Here is a 19,830-nt window from a genome sequence, read left to right on the forward strand (position 1 = left end):
ATCACTGCTAAGTTGTCTGTGAGTGAAGCTTTGAGACCATGCCAACGTAGACACTGTCTGCTAGTCCTAGACCTGATCTGACCCAGCTTTTTCCCCCCTTTGTGCTCTTCTGTAGTCTCCCCTACCTACCCCACCCCCTTATTTCTCACTTGGTTTCAGCAGGTTTGGAACCTTATATAGAAGTGTTCCTCTCGCTTTCAGAAGCCTTGCATGGCTCTGGAGGTGCCGGCATGAGTCTAGCACTGCGCTTCATATTCAGCAGGAATGCACTGCTGCTAGTTAAGGCTGCTGCAGCAATAACAGCTCTCTATTTCCCAGTCGAGAACAACAAAGGCAATTGTAAAGCCTCAAGAAGTAAAATGCTAAGGCTAAAAAAAGGCACCTCGTTGACAGTAGAGTGTGTCTGCATATTGAAGTTATTCTTAAAATGCCAGTTATAACATCTTTTATTTGTTAAATCCATCATTGCATGTTTAGTTCTGAAGAAATTGGCCAGTGATTTGGACTTGCTTAATAGGGCCATGACTCTTACAGCAGTCCCCACACCTCACCTTAGCTGCCCAGAGGACACAGCAGAGGGACGGCTGCCCGGGCCTCACTGGAAATGTCAGACCCCTCCATGCCCCGTCGTTCTCCCCATGCAGTTCATTAGCATCAGTTGACGGACTGAAATAGCCGGTGCTAATCAGGTTTATCTTGGTCTTTTGGCCCAAATCCACATTTGCACAACTGCATATAGAATGGCCTGACCTTAGCACTGAAGTAAAATGTTGTTTGAAAGGTATACAGTGTCAGTAAGTGACATTTCTGTTGTAGTGTATAGCCTAATATGCTGTGCGGACAGTTCAAGACACCAAGTTAGCCATCAGTCAATATGTATAGCAAAAAAAAAAACAGTTCTACTTTTTCTACGTCTGTTTGGATTCTTCTACATGAGTGAACTCAATGGCTCTGTTCATGAAAATGTAAGGCCTGTCTCTGCTTCCCTGGGTTCCAGTTATGCTCTCAGGTTATGTGCTTACTGAGGAGTTGACAAAGGCATATATTGCATATCTTGTCAGTTTTATGCTACACTTTCTTATCCTCCCTCTCTCTCTCCCCTTCTCTCTCTCTCTCTCTCTGCCACCACCCCCACTGCAGTGAACAGACATAACCATCTGAAGGACTTCATGCTGGTGGTGTCCATAGTCATAGGCATGGGTGGCTGCTGGTTCGCCTTTATCCAGAACCGCTACTCCAAGGACCACATGAAGAAGATGATGGGGGACCTGGAGGGCCTGCAGAGGGCTGAGCAGAGCCTGCACGACCTGCAGCAGAAGTAAATGCAACCGTCATACACTCCCTTATCCAAACACGCATGCTATTGACTTAAACAGTATGCAAAAACCCAGAGCCATTTGTATCCTGCAGCCTGTCCTGCTGAGACGTACCCTGAGCTATTCAAAACACCCATAGCAACCAGTGTTCAGGTTCACAATGCGCTCTTTCATGGGATGGACATGTACATAGGCTACCTTTTTTGTTTACTTGTTAATGTCTCCCTAATGTCTCACCCAGCACAATGGATGTGTTTGTAGTTAATGTGATGTAGATTTATTGCCTCTTCTCTCTACTCACGCGCCATCTCTGTTTATCGGAGCCTGTTTTTTCTGTAAGTAGGAAATTAGCCGTCAGCTGGTATTGCATAGCGGTGCCATGTTCAGAAGGACTGTCAAGACAGGCTTTCACAGTGTACTGTTGGTGTTAGTCTGTGTGACCTTGACGTTACCAAAACATTGTCCTGGTTTTGATATCTTTGCACACCTCACTAAAGCATCAGTGAAACAGTTAAAGTCTTTCTTAAAGGGAAATGTCTTCATGCAGTTTAGTCCTTGCTGTCGCTGAGGAGGATTTGATTCTGAAACAGGATGTGGGTAGAGACTCTTTTTGTGTGAAGAAAAGCAGCTATGCACACACTAGCAAATGTTCTCATGGTGGGGTGTGTGTGTGTCTGTGTGTCTGTGTCTGTGTGTGTGTGTGTGTGTGTGGGTCTGTGTGTGTGTGTGTGGAGGAAGACTGCAAAATAGACTAAATAGGAAGGAGTTGAATAGGCTATGCAGTTCAGAAAAATGTGATTTAATAGAACTGTAAAGACAAAAATGGAGGGTTTTATACCATTAGTCTTTGTTAATGCAGACTATCAAACCCTGATCTGGACAAGCAGGTGTAAACAGAGTTTGATGAAAGGCAAGCTTAGGTATCTGGTTTCCCTCTGCAGTGTAATTGCTGAGCCATGGTCTTCCTCTATTGCTCTTCTTTCTTTTTTGTTAGTCTCTCTCTTTCTCTCTTTCTTTCTCTCTTCCATTCTTCTTTGTATGTTTCTGTGTGTTTGGCTCGTGGCCATGGGTGCGTCAATGTGTTTGTGCGTGTGTGAACAGAGGATACTTTTCTGTTTCTGCCTTGCGGAAGTCAGTTACCCTTGTCGTTGGAATGATGAAAGCCTAATTTCACAAGAACGAGCACTGCCTAATTTTAGTGGAATTTGGGAAGGCGCTGGTATGCATTACCCGAGAAGTTGTCTTGCCTGGGGAATAGCAGTCAGTTAGTCTGGGTTGTCATATCATGACCTGTTCAAATGAATGGCACCTTCATTCTCAAACAGATACCAAATGGTTTGGGAGGCCCAAGCCTATCAGCGTGGAATTCTTGAGTGACTGATTGGACTAAACTATGTCCTCTACGCAGTGTTACTTTAGCTTCTAAATCTACAATGGAGGACTGCCTTGCCATGTGGGTGTGTCTTGACGTAACTCTCCACTAGACTAGTCATGTATCCTGCTTCAGGCGGTTTCTCATGTGGGTGTTTTGCCTGGGCTCCTGCAGACCACTGACACTAATAGTGATGCAAGGGAATTTACTGGTCCTATGTTTTAGTGTCAGTACTTAACAATGCAAGAATAGAACTGCCAGGTTTTTTATAGATTTATATATTATATTTACTCCCATATTGTGTAAGAAATTAGTTTAGCAGCTTTAGTTATTTAAGTGCTTTTTACTTTATTTTGCCCGTGGACATGATGTAATCTTACATGTTCTAGTACTTGTTCTTGAGGTGAAGTTAGTGTGCGTGCGTGCGTGCGTGTGTGTATGGCAGTCTGTGTGTGTACACGTGTGGATGTACGTGTGCAAAAGTGTGGGTTTGTTCCTGGGTAGGTCAGTGTGTGATCTGCTCCTGCTGATCCCTGTTGCCAGCTGCTGTAAGTGTGGAACTTTACCAGAGATCCGGTGTAGAGATCAAGTGGCCACGCCCGCTTATGCCCCCCGGTCTACCGCCAAGAGGAAGCTGGCCAGGGTGGAAGTGTGTGTGTTCTCGGCAGGCCCGGTTTCACCTCATGCCTTTCACAACTATAGCTGGTGCTAAGCATCACCTCTTAACTTCTCATGTTCACTTCCAACACTCTCCTCTATGTAGGGCCCTATGAAATCCGTTTTTTTTTTTTGCCAGATTCCATGTGTTCAGTTTCATTTTTTCTAGATTTCTGTTTCATCAATTTGATCATCATCAAATCATATATCCAATCAAAGAATTTACTCAGGACATAGGCTACTGTTCTTTTACACACAATTTTCATCTGTCTAGTTAAAAGACTTGTAATAGGCTAGGCAATACAGGTTCACAATGCTAGTATAACCCCAAAGACTGCAAATGACTATCATTTTCAATTGAATTTTGTAGAATGAATAAATTGCTATAACGCATATTTAAGAATATTCAGAAACTACCCAAATGGCCAGTTTTAGTCTTGTTTGTATCTCTTGTTCAGGTCACAATGCATAGGGATGCGTTAGTTCGCCATCAAGGTGGCAAACTCTGTTTGTTTATTTATTTATTTATTTCAAAACCAGCAAATGTGAGGGGTAGATATAATGACATTTACAGAGTTGTTGTTTCATTCACTTTGGCTAGCTGTCTTTGACAAAATATTTAATGTGCCTTTGTCACTCGTGCGGGCAAAAAATGTTGCCTATAACACTATCGAATGTATTTCTCTCCCATCATATTATTTAAAAATGTCAAATTTTGTGGCATTCACTGTGATTGACATTTTACTAACTGAATTTCGCAATTCTGTCCGCCTCGCGGAAATCATGGGGCCTTACCTATGAATGTTCAAGCAAGCAAGTCTGCCAGCCTCTTGGCCCTGTGTTGTCTTTGAGGTTCAGCACTCTGTAGAGGATTATTATAAGAGGCAATATGAGTGCACAGTAAAGAGTGTATTGGAAGAAAACCATCCGAGTACATCATGTCTTGGCAAGATAGGCTTGTTCTGTTGAGCCCTACCACAAAATTCGATGTGTGATCTGAATCAACCATATAATCTTATTGAACCCTAAACGTATTAACTGAAATTGAGGTTGTACAGTCGATCATCGGGTAAATAGCCCAATATTGAGACATATGGATTATGTACCAGGCTTGTGTGCTTGTGTCCTTTGTTTGTAACGTGAGTTTGTAATCTGTATTTAAGTGTGTCTACACATGTAAGCTTGGGTCTGTGTGAGTCAGTGTGTGTGTACGCATGTAAGCTTGTGTCTGTGTGAGGTGAGTGAGTGTGTGTGTGTACGCATGTAAGCTTGTGTCTGTGAGGTGAGTGTGTGTGTGTGTGTGTGTGTACGCATGTAAGCTTGTGTGTGTGAGGTGAGTGAGTGTGTGTGTACGCATGTAAGCTTGTGTCTGTGTGAGTGAGTGTGTGTACGCATGTTAGTGTGTGTGTGTACGCATGTAAGCTTGTGTCTGTGTGAGTGAGTTTGTGTGTACGCATGTAAGCTTGGGTCTGTGTGAGTGTGTGTGTGTGTGTGTGTGTGTACGCATGTAAGCTTGTGTCTGTGTGAGTGAGTGAGTGGTGCCCGTCTGCTGTAGCTATTGAATGGCAAAGGTCAGGGTCGCCCGGCTAGGGCTTTTCGGCTCTGCACATTTTCCATCGGTCATATCGTCTTTCACTCTGCCTCTCTTCCTCTGCTCCTTTCCACTCACAGCCCACAGCTCCCACACAATGGCACACTGCCTTCCGCTGTCCACAGAGTGTACTGCTGCAGTTCGCTATGACTGCGCTTGGTCTGCCGGCTCGTCTATTGATGTACCCCCTTTCCCGTATCACCAGACACAACATGTACTCCACGACTCCCTCTAGTGTTTGATTATTTAAGGCTTCCTTGCTTGTAGCTCTTACTCGTACTCTCCCCCTTGTCCCTTAACGTGACTTACGGAGATGTTAACCACTGTTTCCTAACAGTTCTTAACAGAAATGTGGACACATCATCTATGGTCCGTATATTAGTCACCTACACTTACGTGTGCCACGAATCCACGTCACTTGACTCATTGTCTCTGTGAAGCCTTCCCATTGGCTCAAGGGCCTTGCACTTTTTCCAGTTACGATAGAGGAAACGGTTGAAACCTTTTTTGTGTCGGGTGCCCAAAGAGGAAAAAGATGGCTGACGGCACTTCCTCTTCAAGAATCAATCTTTGTCCGGTGCTATCTGAAACCTCCAGCAGGCGTGCAAATGAGAAGGGGGGTGGTTGAGTGACTCATCAATCCTGTGTTGCGGGCCTCCTATGGGGGAGAAGGCTGTGAGCTGGCATGGGCAGAGGAGCCAGGAATGCTAGGGACAGCTGTCTGGTTGGCACTGCCGTGGCACCGGCTAGTAGGCTAATGCTCCTGGACATCATGTTATTTCCGTGGCTTATAGTTCTGTGGTCATATTGGCCAACAAGGCTGTTATTGATATGGTTTAGATAGTGTTTAAGCTTTTAATAAAGTGCACTTTCCCACTTGGCATACTTAGGATGTTACAGTTTTCTCATATTTTAGTTCTGAGATTTGTTTGCCATGGATTTACATTGCCTGTTTCAGCATAAATTGGATTTGGCCATCATTTTGTCCAAGAAGACTGGACTGTTGTAAAGGCCTATATCCTGCTCTACTTCAAAATCTCTTTCTCTCTCTCTCTCCCTGTCACTACGTACCTTTCTCCACCCCCACCCCCCTCCTTACCCCTCTCTCATGTAAAGGCTTCAGATCGCTCAGGAGGAGCATCGCACGGTGGAGGTGGAGAAGGTGACGCTGGAGCAGAAGCTGCGGGACGAGATCAACATGGCAAAGCAGGAGGCCTACCGACTGCGGGACCTGCGTGCGGGCACAGAGAATGAGCTGAGCCGCCAGAAGTACGCTGAGGAGGAGCTGGACCAGGTACCACCACAACCCCATCTGCACCCACCCACTCAACTCATCACATATCAATCCAATCTCCCCCCCCCAGAGATGAGAAGATAAGCACTTACCACAAAACACACTTAATAACCTCCGAGACAAAGCCTCAGACCACTCAGCTTAACCTCAAAAAAGTGCCGTGTTTCATATGCAGCTGGCTTTCAGTTCTCCTGCACGAGGCTCTTGTTTTGTTTATTCCCGCTCTCCCGTCCCGGGGATGTGAAACCATTACATCCCTAATCAGGACAGGAGATCTTTTTCATACTGGAGCAGACCTCTGGGTCCTCCCTCTCAGATGAGCAGAGTTAAGAGGCATTAAAAGGAAGACCGCATGCACAGGTCACAGCAGGAGGTGCATTCCTGAGGCCTGAGTCTCTGGTTCAGCATTCCAAAGCAGAACAAGGCAAAGCATGTGAACACCTCCTAACAGACAGGCATCCATATGCACACACACCTGAGTCTCCCCTCAAACATTAGATAGGCAAACATGTGGACGAAGAGAACTATTGAATGAAACTCATACAACAAATGCTCTAAAGTGGGTCCGCCCCCACGGTCCATACATTTGACTGGTGCAGCACGGACCAGTAATGTTAATAAACACTGGATGTCGGGATGGGACCAAGGTGGCGGGGAAACCCACAGTAAGAAATCTAGATGTATAATACAGGCATTGGTTTGTAGCTGGCAGGCAAATGTTTGCTTCCGTTGCTGTTTTGCAATGTTAGCTGCCTGTGTATCTAATTTTAGTTATAGTAATTTTAGTTTAATCAAGTTAAGTGGGCACCTTCCATTGTCAGTGTTTCGTTGAATTAGGCCCAGGACACCTCCAGAAGGCTCAACAGTGGTGTCTGGCATCCCAGACCCACCCCACTCCATGCTCACAATGGGTTAGGACACATGTCGATACCACAGACAACAACATATACACCTCAGGATGCAGTCAAGCATTGCTGAGAGACTTCCCCACAACAGCCATGACTGAATGCCAGTGTTCTTTAGCTATACTTAGGCCCATTTGCTGGTGCTGGCTCTAAGTATGCCATCTACATCCATAGATTAAGGTGGCTCTAAACATGGCCTCTTCACCTATACCCATATTGTATATCAAAGTATGCCAGCATGCCAACTTCCAGAACATCTTGCAACAACAGGCTTCTTCACATAATACAGGTTCATTCCCATGTCCCCACATTTCTGTGAGGGCCTCAGTCATAACCACTGGCTTGCTTTTTCAGCAACCTCAGACAACTCCTTTAAGCTCCTTTGAGTGATGTTCCTCAAACCAAAATCCAACAGAAGGGATGTGGTTGATTTAGCTACAAAGCACCTATCTGGTTGTGTGTGCATGCCAACCACGTTCCGTAGCTTCCGCCACCAGTTCCACATACATTAACTTCCTCCTTTCAAAGGCTTCCTCAATCGCACTCACACTCAAAATACAACACAATATGTCTGGTTTTATAGCAGTGTGGAAGACTGTGGAATTTGAAGTTGCCTTCCGACATCAGCCAGCAGTCTCCAATCCTGCGCTTTGCCCGATTTACCAGTACTTTTTGTACATGCCTGGTGTCCACTTGTCTGCCCCTCTTGCACAGAAGAAATTCTCTCATTAACCAGTCAGAGTTAACCTCAACTCGTTTATCCTCTACAGAACATAGCAATGATTTAAAAACTGGATTATGTCTCCACGTGTGGTTTTACAACCAGACAGAATATGTTTTAATGAGCCAACGCCCATACACAACTTGCAGCCTATGTCTTCACCCACCCACTGACTGAGGTTCGGCGGAGTTGTGAGGTCATCATAAGTGGCTGCAACAATGCATTAAATGCAGTTAGCGTCCATATCCCACAGTTCTTTTAAGCTGACCTTCCTTTTCTTAACATTATTCCAGTTCATCCATTGTCATTGCTTCACTTGAGAAGCAGCTGCAGTTTGTCTAGTTTCCTCTTCTTGCTCGCAAACAAAGCTGGTTACTATCTGCCCCATCACTGGCAGTGTAGCCTTACCCCATGCTTTCCAGCTGTCGCCTAACCCAAACCCTGCCCTTCCACTCTGTACCTGCCCAGTGCGATCCCTATGTTGTAATGTGCCTTGTGCATGTTGAACAGTTGCTCACGAATTACACTTCTTCCCTGTTTTCATTGTTCTTGACTGCTGGATCCTTAGACTGTGACAGTCATCTCCAGGCTTGTCTTAGTGCATTTGTACTCCTCCACCAAGCTGGGTCATTGGTACCTCCAAGATTCCTTTTCCATACAATGCTGTGGTGAAATGGTGCATCCCGCCATGATTTCAATCTCCAAATACTGCCCGGATGTGGTGGTATTACTTGTGTTGAAGCACAACTGGATATTCTCAAAATATGCTTTGGCTTACGCTGAAACCTTGGAAGTAACTGAATGCCTTCCACAACAGACTGTGTGGCACTAATCCAAAGGCATTAGCATGGTCCAAAAATACCACATATGGCAAATATACAGTTTGTGACCGATTTGTTATGAGTCTACCATTTTGGAATCAAAAACGGGTTTCAGAGTCAATTCATGTTTTTATTGTTGTTTTTGTTTCCCCCATGCATTTTTTGGACTTGGTTTTAGCTCGTGCGCCAGGGCTTTGCAGAAATAGCGTTTCATTGATTAATCGCTTGTACAAATCTCAAACTTTAAGACGGCTATGCATTTTTTATAGGTTTTTCTAGAGACATTTTAAAGACAAAGACATCTAGATTTTAAAGACGGTCCTGTTCTTCAGCACTTTTTAAGTGTCCTGACTTACTCTGATTAAAAAAAAAATCATGTTTTTTTCCATAAGTGTTATGGAAACACAATTTACTCATGGAAACATAATTTACTGATGATTGATTGATTGATAGATAAGACACGGGTACCATGCAGGGCTGTACACCTACCAGAGTCTGCAAAGCAAATATAGATGCCTCTGCTTGAAACAGAATGATGTGTTTTTTTTTTTTTCTTTCTCACTGAAGCAAAAAGTGGTTTTCAACAAACCTGACCTGAGAGGCTCTGGGTCAGCAGTTCTGGGACTTCTGCCATGGTGCTCTTTTGTGTTCCGTTAGAGAAACTACCTTGTTTCACCACATTCCCCTTATGACTCCTCTTCTGGTTCCCCTCAGACCTGTGTCACTTTTTAGACATGATAAGGCTATCGGCTCGATCACTTTTCTCTTTTCTTCTGCATTATTAACAGTTCTGTCAGATGTGGTTTGAAGGTCTTCTGTTTTTCTGTGTTGTTAGTTTCCTCTATTATGAGCGCCAAGCCACACCTCACACACAGCGCAGTTAAAAGTTTCATATTGAAAACACCTTCTCTGTCTGTCTCCATTACTCTCTCTTTTTTTTTCTCTCTTCATCTCCCTCTCTCACTCTATCTCTGTCTTTCTATCTCTCTCTCACACACACACACACACACACACACACACACACACACTTTCTCATGCACTCACACACTAACACCCACACCCAAAGCTGGATATGTGGGCCTAGGCAGCCTGTTAGTTGGGTCACAGTTATGTATTATGAGTTTCTACCGACGGCCCTGGTGGCTCATTAGCGCAGCATCTAATTAAGCTGCGGGCGCACAAAGGCCACAGCTCCTCTTTCACAAGCTGCAGAGATCATGAGCACTCCAGTGCCTCCTACATCAGCCCAGTTCTGCTTCATCTCCAAGCCTGGGATCCTTGTTAGAAGGTCTTCACTGTAGTGGAAGGGCACGGAACTTTCATGAATATGATTGCTGGTGTAATATCAGCACATCGCATTTAATAATATGGATGATCGGATCGCGTAGTTGTCGTTTGTTGGTCCAATGCTGTTTATGCCAAAAACATTCATGAACACTGAGCCCTGTAAACATTACTTCTCTTAGGCATATAATACTCATTGTATTTTCAGAAAAACAACAACAAAATACAGGAATTATCACCTCCATTGACCTTACCATTAGGAAGAGATTCGACAAAATAACTCCTCAACAAAACTGTTTACTATTTTTTTTATTTTTTTTTTTATTCATGCATTAGCGTATCATATGTCATTCATCAAACATGCCGTACATCACATGCCACATCAGTCCTGCATGTGCCTAAGACCTGCTCCTTCCTGTGGTGCAGGTGCGCATGGCTCTGAAGAAGGCAGAGAAGGAGCTGGAGTCACGCAGCAGCTGGTCTCCCCCCGACTCCCTGCAGAAGTGGCTGCAGCTGACGCACGAGGTGGAGGTGCAGTACTACAACATCAAGAAGCAGAATGCGGAGAAGCAGCTGCTGGTGGCCAAAGAAGGGGTAAGGGCACATGCGAATCCGTGGGAACTCACTTGAGGGACCTCTGTGTGGGGTCTGTGGGTTTCAGAGCTCAGGGGAGCAAGAGATGGAGGAGGAAGAGAGAGATCCTCTCACTCAGTTACAGCTTAAGAATGGCTCATGCACTACTGTGCCACAAATGAGTTGGATTAAAATGATGGCATAAACTTAGTCATTATAGACTAGAAACTACTGCATGTCCTGGACTCTTTCGTCCATCTTTTTCTTGTATAAGAAAGTGTGTGAAGTCTAATTATTACTTTTAGTAATTAGTAGCCATGAATTGATACCAAAAAACACTGGTTTATTATTTAGAATATTCAAATCTGTGTCGCACAGCAAGAAGTTTTAGGTAGACAGAACAGTAATCTGTGTACAGCAGTTACTCAAATTATTGTATCCCCCGTTTGGACTCGAACATACTTGCCAGTGTTTATACTGATATTTATGATAAAATTGCTGCTAGATACAAATCTGAGTTGCAGTATTTCCATAACTGTTTCCTCAAACACAGTAATTAAAATTTTTGATTTGATGTTTTGGGTTGCTAATAGCATTAGTCTCATTATGTTGCAAACATGTCTGCAATCTCAAACTTTTTAAAGCATTGGGCCCAAATCTCAGGAAAGATGCATACCACCCAAGAGTGCCTCAGTTTCAATTACTCACCAAGCAAGCCCTATATATACACCCCAGTGCACTACATAAAAGCTGTGCTCTTACTGACAACCATCAAAGCCAGTGGGGATATTTTCAGTGTTAAATGTGCTTTATAGCATATTGGCTATATGGACAAGGTGCGTTTTTAAGATAATTAACCATTCACTCTTGTGTGTTTTAACCAAGCACCTCTGACATACCATCACCAGCTCTTAGTGAAGTGGAAGCAGTCTGTCAGTATCTGTTTTACTATGGTAGTTTAGTGTATAAATGGCACAATTCTGTTTGGTTGCGTCGATTAGTTTAGTTTTAAGGATTACGTAAGCACCTTATATCTTGTACTTTAACCTACTCGTTTTGTTGTCTTGTTTTATAGTGTAGCCCTTGCCATAGGTCCTACCAAGGAATTTCTGATACAGCCATACCACGAGCATCTGCCAGTTGCTATGTCAATAACTGCATTGCAGATAATTCTGTTTAGTTGCAGTAAACATTTTAGGAAATGATGTTAAGGAATATATGTCTTACACTTACAGTAACCACTACTTATCGCTTTCACAGAAGTCCAAAGCCATTTTGATGGTGTCTGATGCACCTTGAGTATGTGAATGTTCTAAATTTCTGAATTGTCATTAGCCTTCTAGAACACACACTAATTCATTAATCAAACTAATACATCATCATGCACCCAGTAACCGCAACTCTTGTGGCTTGTTATTAGTTGCTAAAATGATGCATAAAAAGCCTCTGTACATGCCATACAGAAGCAGGCTTAACAGCCTAATGTAGAATTGATGGGTGACTGTACCTAATCATCTATATCTATGCATCCTGCCTCTAGTGTTCTTGTATTCCATGCAATCCACAGATGCTTTTCACCCTTTCAAAGCAAGTGCATGAATTGCTGAATTCGTACAATGCATCTTAGATAAATCATGGGATATGCTAGGATTGTCTGGTAATAGTAAATGTGTTGTTAACATACCTACATTTTTACCTAAATTATGAACATTTGTATTGTTATGCAGATTTTGCTACGGAAATATTTGGAAAGGTAATCTGGGTCAATAGCTGTAGCCGCTTGTCTGAACTCTCTGTCCCAACATATTCCAGAACAAAGCAGTCAAAACCAGATTCAAGGGGACTGAATGTAATGTTTCCCATGAATCATTCTGAACTACTGGTCCACACTGAACTGAATCGGTTAACACAACTTTAGTTGTACACACCCAAACTCTTTCATGGGAGTTGTTCTTGACTGTTGTTCTGTGTTCCCTCTGCTCCTCAGGCTGAGAAAATTAAGAAGAAGAGGAACACCATCTTTGGGACCTTCCATGTGGCACACAGCTCTTCACTGGATGACGTGGATCACAAGATCCTGTCAGCCAAGTGAGTGTCTTGAGGCTGAGCACATTTTGGTCACTTTCTTCCTCTTGCTTGCATTCCTCTGTGTTTGTTTTCCCCTTAGGCAAAGGGAACTGAATTTTGGTAATATGATTCCCAAATGATGAGACACCAACCGAAAAGGAAGATATTTTAAATCCGGGAACATTGCTGGGCGGCATTTAGACATAAATAGCATCCAGAAACTACATATTTGAGTTTCGTTTGAGTGGATTGCCTGTTCTTATCCAGCCCTGTTTGCAAGAACACAATGAAAGCCATTCAAGCGGGTTTATATGGTCACATTCCAGACATCAGTAAACTGCACACCAGTAGTTTTGTCGTCTTATGTACTTATGTACATTCTGGTTTTTCTTTCCCATTAGTTCCATCTTATAATGACTCATACCTCCCCTCTCTTGATTGTTCCGTAACTCCTCTGCAGACAAGCCCTGGGCGAGGTGACGGCAGCCCTCAGGGAGCGACTCCACCGGTGGCAGCAGATCGAGGTTCTAACGGGCTTCACGATCGTCCACAACCCGGGCCTGCCCTCCCTGGCCTCGGCTCTCAACCTAGACCCCAGCTTCATGGGCGGCCGCGCTACGCCCCAGCCCTTCCTCCTGTCAGACGACATGGACGACATGGATGACGAGTTCATGACGCCAGGAACCCTCCAATGTAAGGGCTCACCCGAGTCAGACGGCCACAGGGCCCGGCCCAGCAAAGGGTCGCACAGACACGGCAAGGGGCCCCACTGCGCCCCCCGCCCACTCTGAGCTCTTGCCCCAAAAATGATGACGTAGATGAATACCAATAAAAAGCAAATGTCTCTGCATTGCTGAAAGGGATCGAGAGCTCTTATGTTGTCTTTTGATTGCCAAAAAAGTGTTGTTCTTGCTCTGAGATCTCAATTTTTATAATGTACGAGTTATTCACTGTGGGCACAGGTAACTTTACTTTTCATTTGGGTGGACTGATGGCTGAGTGGGTGAGTGAATGACTGTTTGTGTGTGTGTGTGTGTGTGTGTGTGTGTGTGTGTGTGTGTGTGTTTGTTTTAAAGCACTGATGTATAGCACTCTATGGAAAAGGGACTTTGAGAATCTCATGAACTGTTATGAACATGTCTCAGAAATGGCACATAAAAATACATTTATAATGACACCAAATCTTTGTCCAGAAGTATTTTTAGCAGCTTTTCAGTCACGATTTTACCAATCAAGGCCATCAACAAAATCCCCTGTTTGGCCTGTGCTAACAACACGTTTTCATTCCCTCCCCTTTGGGTCATGCAATTTTGTTATCATACCCCAACTGGAATAATAAAAAAAAAACCCTAATAGAAAATGTAAGGTTAAAAATATTATAGGTATAAAGTTGACAAAATAAAAAAGGGTTAATTTGAACATTTTGAATAGAAACCTGCTGTTTAGTCTTAATGTAGTTTTCCTATCATTAATAACATCATCCACATAGTGTAGTGTTCTTCTCTTCTCTTTCTAGTTTTCATTTACTCATTACTAGATATTGGCACCATTTATCTGCTGAAGCCTTTGAAATATGACTGATATAGCTGTTCATTGAGATGATTACGGTTAACTACCTCAAGAATTGATATTATCCTAGGGTACCCTAAATGCTTTAATTTATTTAACATAAATTACCACCCAATAATGGCAGGTGTCAGTAGAGAAAATGCTTTTTATCCAGAAATATTAACATTTCTTGCCTACATCATAGGAAACGACAGAAAAACAGAGCAGCAGACTTTACTGCCTACTTCTGTGAAGTGGACAGTCACTCTCCTGGTGCAAATGGTTCAAATTAAAATTGAATAACAGCCAGACCCCTGGTCCCCCCCTTCTTTTTTTCTCACTCCTCGTTGGCCACTGGCTCTGTCCTGCGCACCATTGGTCCAATCCAGATGCCGCCTGGGTCATGAATCGACGAGCAAGCGACTTGTGGTCCCTCGGCTCGGACAGCCAGTCCCTGTGGAAAAACTCGGGTTCGCCTGACCTTAATGATAATCCTTACCCACACCCACGCCTCTAAACCCCCATCTTCAAAAAAAAAAAACCTTTCTCTCCTGTAGCACCTAGCCTTCCTCCCCCTTTCTCTCGCTCGCTCTCTATCTGTCTGTCTCCGTGGCACAGAGCATGTAACCTTAGGTTGAAGGGTGTGTATGGACTAAAAGCGGAGCGTCTCAAAGAGGCTCCTTCTCCATACTGTCTCCAGAGTTCTTCTCACAGCTTGCCCTCTTCCAGGCCTATCCTCCTCTCCTCTTCACCTTTCAGTCATCCAGAGCACTCACTTGTTCACTGCTCCGCGACTAATCCCCTCTAAAGAGCCTAGTCTTATTTGGGTGCATGGGCACTGTAGGAGTACAGAAAATGAACCGAGATGTTACACTAAAGGTTTATAGTGTTATTATTTCCTCTGCTTTGAAAAAGTAAGTTAAATTGTTCATTTATGTCATCCATACACCACAACTAAGACTCACTCTAGTTTTCATGCATTTAATATACATACTTCTATTCACAATAATCGTAGTCGCACAAGGAAAGACCAGGTGTTGGCAGCAGGCCAGATATTATGGTCTGTGTTACGGACTGTTGAACCAGTTTGGTAACACGACAAACTATTTACCCAACCAGATGCTTGAAAAACCATACAGAAACCACCAGAATTGTACATTGGTTATAGTTCCAGAGGCATAGTGCTAAAAGACTAGATTCTTTTGGCATAGGACTTCAAGATTTCATATATAGCTCTCTACCATTCAGATGTCATACCACATCAGGCATTTTACCAGGAAGCATGTCATTTAGGGTTCATTGTTTTAACGTAGAGATCCATCATGTTAAATAGGTAGGGCTTGCAGTGCTGAAAAAAAAATCCTCAATACGGCTGGTAAAGTTAATTAGGTTACCATAACAGTAATGTTAACTCAGTTGAACAAGTTACGTCATTAGAAGTTCATAGAATAGAAATATTCACGTGTCCCCTTTTTCTCTTAGTGTTTAGGCGTAGTCCTTCAGGCAGAGGCGCTCATGCACCACAACACGCCCCTGTCACACCTGTCTCTCTGATATCCCCAACACCTGAATTTCCTGCTTGCTTACCTGGCCTGACTCACTCCCTTTTATCTCCTACCTTTTTAAAAACAGTATAATCTCTTCAGAAGCCAGTGGAGGCCCAGTCTGACTGACTTACCGTGCTGTGTTTTGTGTCCTCAGCCCCCAGTATGATGTCACTGCGCCAACGCCACATGGACCCGCAGCTGGCCATGGGCTCCCAGAGGTTGGTAGAGGGTTGCCTGCTGGCAGGGACGCAGGGGGAGGCTAGCAGCCCGCACCCCCAGTCCCACTCTAGGGCCCCACTCCTCCAGTGCCGCAGCGCATCCTTCGGGTCATTCGAGTCCACGGGGCAGCTGCCACCACTGCCTTCCATCTCGCATCCCTCCATTATCTGCGCCTCCTCGTCCTCCTCCCTCGCTGCTGCACCTCTTTTTTCCCTCTCCTACTCCTCCTCTTCCAACCCTCATCATTCCTCTCTCTATCACTCATCTTATTTCCAGCCCATGGACACCTCTCCAGACTTCCCCCATGTGCGCCCACGCCGCTCCGGCAGTCATGGGTACTCCCCCCCCTCCCCCCGCTCGGCTTGCGCCTCCTCCTTGCCTGGCATGCTAGTGGGGCTTTCTCCTGACGTCATGTTTTGCACATGCCTTAATGGAATCTGGGTTGCAGTGATTTTACCCCAACCCCTTAAACATACATGTCAAGATTTCCCATTCCCCTTCCAGTTTTTCTTCTTGAATATCTTGTTTTGTTCATGCATACTTGTTTATTTTTGCCATTATCATTTTTTCCAACCTCGCCACCCTCATGCTCTGACTGCATTACTAATTTAAACTTCAGAAGCCTAATTATATTTTTTTTTATACAAAGCAAAACATTTCAAGCATGCAATGCAAATTAACTTGGACCACCACAGCTCCTAATACTTGTTATGTTTAATTTATACTGTTGGGAACTGTAGAAATTCGGTCCACGAGCTTCCTAAAACATTTGCAGTGTTGATTTATTGTTCATGATCCATCCATGCAATATAATATTTTAAATATGTGTGAATTCCTAAACTGCATTTGGCATCTGCATTCAACTGGTGTTCCCTCTGTGACCTTCAAAGCTTATATTAGCTGTGAACTTTTGAAGGTAATATCGCAGTTGTGAACAAGTGTTCGTCATGAATGCTGCTATTCAATCAGCAACAATTTTTTCATTGTCATGTCGGCCTCCACAGCTACTCTTTATGCTTCCTTCACAGGGACCTGAACCGCTCCGACTCTGAATCGTCCCTCTGCATCTCCCAGGCAGGGGAGCAGCTGCGGCTCTCCGCCTCTTACGGTGGCTCCAAGGTCCTAATGACAAAGCCCACCTCCCTGATGCACGACCCCGGATCCCGCGTGGATGAGACCGGACCCCAGCCACTGCACGGCCACACCCCCAACGGAGGCGGCCGCGTGCAGGACGTCTATCCGGAGGCTGTCCCCGATAGCCCCATCCTCATGAAGAAGATCTACGGCATTGAGAAGTCGGCCAGCCTCGGCGAGATCAACAGCGCCCAGGCGGTCCAGGCCGTCCAGCTCTCCATGTCTGAGTCGTCACGCTCCCTGAGCCCAAACTCCACCGACCCGGACACACCCTCCCCCACGGGGCTGCCCGGGGTGGCCGGGTACAAGGTAAACAGCCGGATCCCCCAGCTGTCTGCCAAGAAGAGCCCCCTGGAGGATGACTCCACGGGCGAAGACACTGACTCCATTGCCAGCCGGAAGAAACACACCTTCACAAAGATCTTCAAGAAGCAGAGGAAGTAAAAAGCTGAAAATAATTTACAAAAAAAAACAGGAACTCTGGACTGCTTTATAGCTGTCAACGCTTTTTTTTTTGTTTATTCTTTTTTTTGTTGTTGTTGATGGTAAAGAATCATTTTCTGTCTTTGAAGCAAATGTCCAAATATATGTATTCAATTTTTATTTTTATTTTCTCACTGGTTACAAACGATGGCACAAACAGTTGCCTTTTGAAGGTTTTGTAAGGTACTTTTTTTCCCTAGGATTTTTGGGAGCAACCAGCAAGTAAATTATGTCATTGTGTTTCTTTTTGTCTTTGGTTTATGACAAAATATTTCCTCTTTTGGGTTGGGGTTGCATATGATAATGCAAAGCACTATTTATTCTGCAGGAAACAGTGCCAGTCTTTCAAAGGGACGCCTCCCTTTTCAGACATAATACTTGTCCTATTATCTCTTTTCGTTTTGCATGTCTAGCTTCGTTTGATTGAAATCTTGAATGTTTTTAGGTGTTTGCTTGGTTAACATCCCTTTCACAGAAACAGAATATTTCAGTTTTCATCGTCTCTGCTCCATTTTGCCACCTTCGTCACACCTTCCTGGTAGTAGATAAACAACCCAACTCTGAGCTACCCCATGACCCTTGCTAGGAAGGTAGAAAAGGGCTGAGCTATATATATATATATTTATATATATATGTGTGTATGTCTATGTGATAACCTTCCTTAATATCTTGTGCTAATGCTGAATTTGTAGTATTCTGCCCTGTAGGCAAACGGCTACAGTCAAAAAACATCTACAGTCAATAAAAGAGTGGTGAGTCCCAGTCATGGACAAGGCCTTAAGGGGTTGTCGGAACACATTTTTAAACTGATCTTTTTTTACTGTTGAGACCAAATCGCTCAGACAAAAAAAAAAAAAGTTATCAAGCCCTGTTAATATGCAGAACTATAAAAAGAATGTATTTTTAAAAGGTGTTAGTAAACTTATTTTTCGTTTCGTTCATTTAAGGTTCTCTTGTCACAACATAGTTGACTCCTAGGGCCATACTCTGACTTTGGATGCATGCAGGTAATGTCAGCATGCTCACTTTAAAGCATCTTGGTCAGTAGTAGATAGACATGATATGAGTGAGTTATTTAAGTCAAATAATGAAAAAATTCCCTGTAGGTCCATGTCAAAAGCACTGGTCATATCTGTTAAGTGCTTGTTTGTATCCTAGTGGGCTGTCTTCTGTTCTTGAATCGTATAGTTATTTGACCTGAAAATATGTGGCTGGAATGTATCTGTCCAGATCTGAAGTGCCAAACCAAAGATGTAGTGTAGAGAGACACTGGTGCTGATTTCAGTGTCTAGAGTTCAGATATATCATAAATATCTGACATTTGGTAATGAGGCTTTGAAGAACATATAGAAAATTTCATATCTTTTCCACAATAATTACACCATTTTATATTTTTATGGCAGTACAAATGTGCCTCCGGCACTCCTGGTACCATGACCCACACCTCACTCGGATCCTCTGGTGCTGACCCCCAAGCACACTACTCTAAAAATGTTTACATGGCAACAGTTTGGAAACTTTCAAAAGGGCCTGATCTTGTATTTTACTGGTTGGCACTATGCGTTTGTCATGTGGGTTTTCCCCCTAACATTCTGGATTGGCTCTTCCAAAACCGTCATAGTGCCTTGATTTATCAAATTATATTTGGTTATCATGAGATGACAAAAGTTTCTTTGTTTGTTGTTTTGAAAAATTTAAAAAATTTCATTTCAAAAAGTCACATCTGAATTTAGCTCCCAAAATTCCTGAGAAAGCACAGCAGTGTTGCACAGGACCCTTCTCATCTTCATGGAAACTCCCCAGTATGGAGCAGAAGATGGTATGGATGACAGTGCTTCATCAAAATGTGAATGGTTGTATTTCATCTAGCAGTTTATAATAACAGTGTGGTGTAGGTCATTTATGATGCGTCATTTGTACCTCTCTTGCACGTAAAAGCTGTAAATGGATTTTTGCTCTGTGTGTGTGTGAGTGTCCGTATGTGTGTGTCTCTGTGTGTGTGTGTGGGTGTGTGCCAATCTATATCTGTTATCAGTAAAATGCACTGCAATTTGTTGATGCATGTTAACCTGTTGCAACACTTGTTCTGCTGGGACAAGGGAGTAAAAAATATGTGAGCAGTTATTTATCTACTTATCTCCCTTTCAGCTTCTGTTTGTGATTGTGCATTTGTACGGGGAAAAAAGGAAGGATTTTGCATCTTCTGTGACTCTTCAAGTATTACGAATTTTATGGCACTCCTGCATGATAGCAATAAAACGTTTTAAAAGAAGGATTCATCTTTTCATCTTTGTTTGC

At 43.6% G+C, this 19,830-nt stretch overlaps 1 protein-coding gene across 1 annotated transcript; it reads left to right on the forward strand.

Annotated features, from left to right (window-relative positions):
* The first annotated feature begins 521 nt into the window (after positions 1–521).
* On the forward strand, positions 522–19,804 carry LOC105901422 (stromal interaction molecule 1). Its single transcript, XM_031572841.1, has 9 exons — positions 522–606; positions 1,030–1,318; positions 6,053–6,230; positions 10,388–10,555; positions 12,522–12,622; positions 13,062–13,294; positions 14,539–14,619; positions 15,851–15,914; positions 16,944–19,804. Exons 1-9 carry the CDS (start codon positions 522–524, stop codon positions 17,491–17,493), a joined length of 1,749 nt encoding a protein of 582 aa, XP_031428701.1. The 3' UTR covers positions 17,494–19,804.
* The last annotated feature ends 26 nt before the right edge of the window (positions 19,805–19,830 follow it).

Source organism: Clupea harengus, chromosome 9 (genome assembly GCF_900700415.2).
Source record: "Clupea harengus chromosome 9, Ch_v2.0.2, whole genome shotgun sequence".
NCBI lineage: Eukaryota > Metazoa > Chordata > Actinopteri > Clupeiformes > Clupeidae > Clupea > Clupea harengus.

Bases quoted from the DNA above. Each gene is read 5' to 3' on its own strand.
- LOC105901422 (XM_031572841.1), top strand. From the start codon at position 522: ATGACTCTTACAGCAGTCCCCACACCTCACCTTAGCTGCCCAGAGGAC. The intron at 10,556-12,521 runs GTAAGGGCACAT...TCTGCTCCTCAG, and splicing joins TGCTGGTGGCCAAAGAAGGG to GCTGAGAAAATTAAGAAGAA. The intron at 15,915-16,943 runs GTTGGTAGAGGG...CTTCCTTCACAG, and splicing joins CTGGCCATGGGCTCCCAGAG to GGACCTGAACCGCTCCGACT.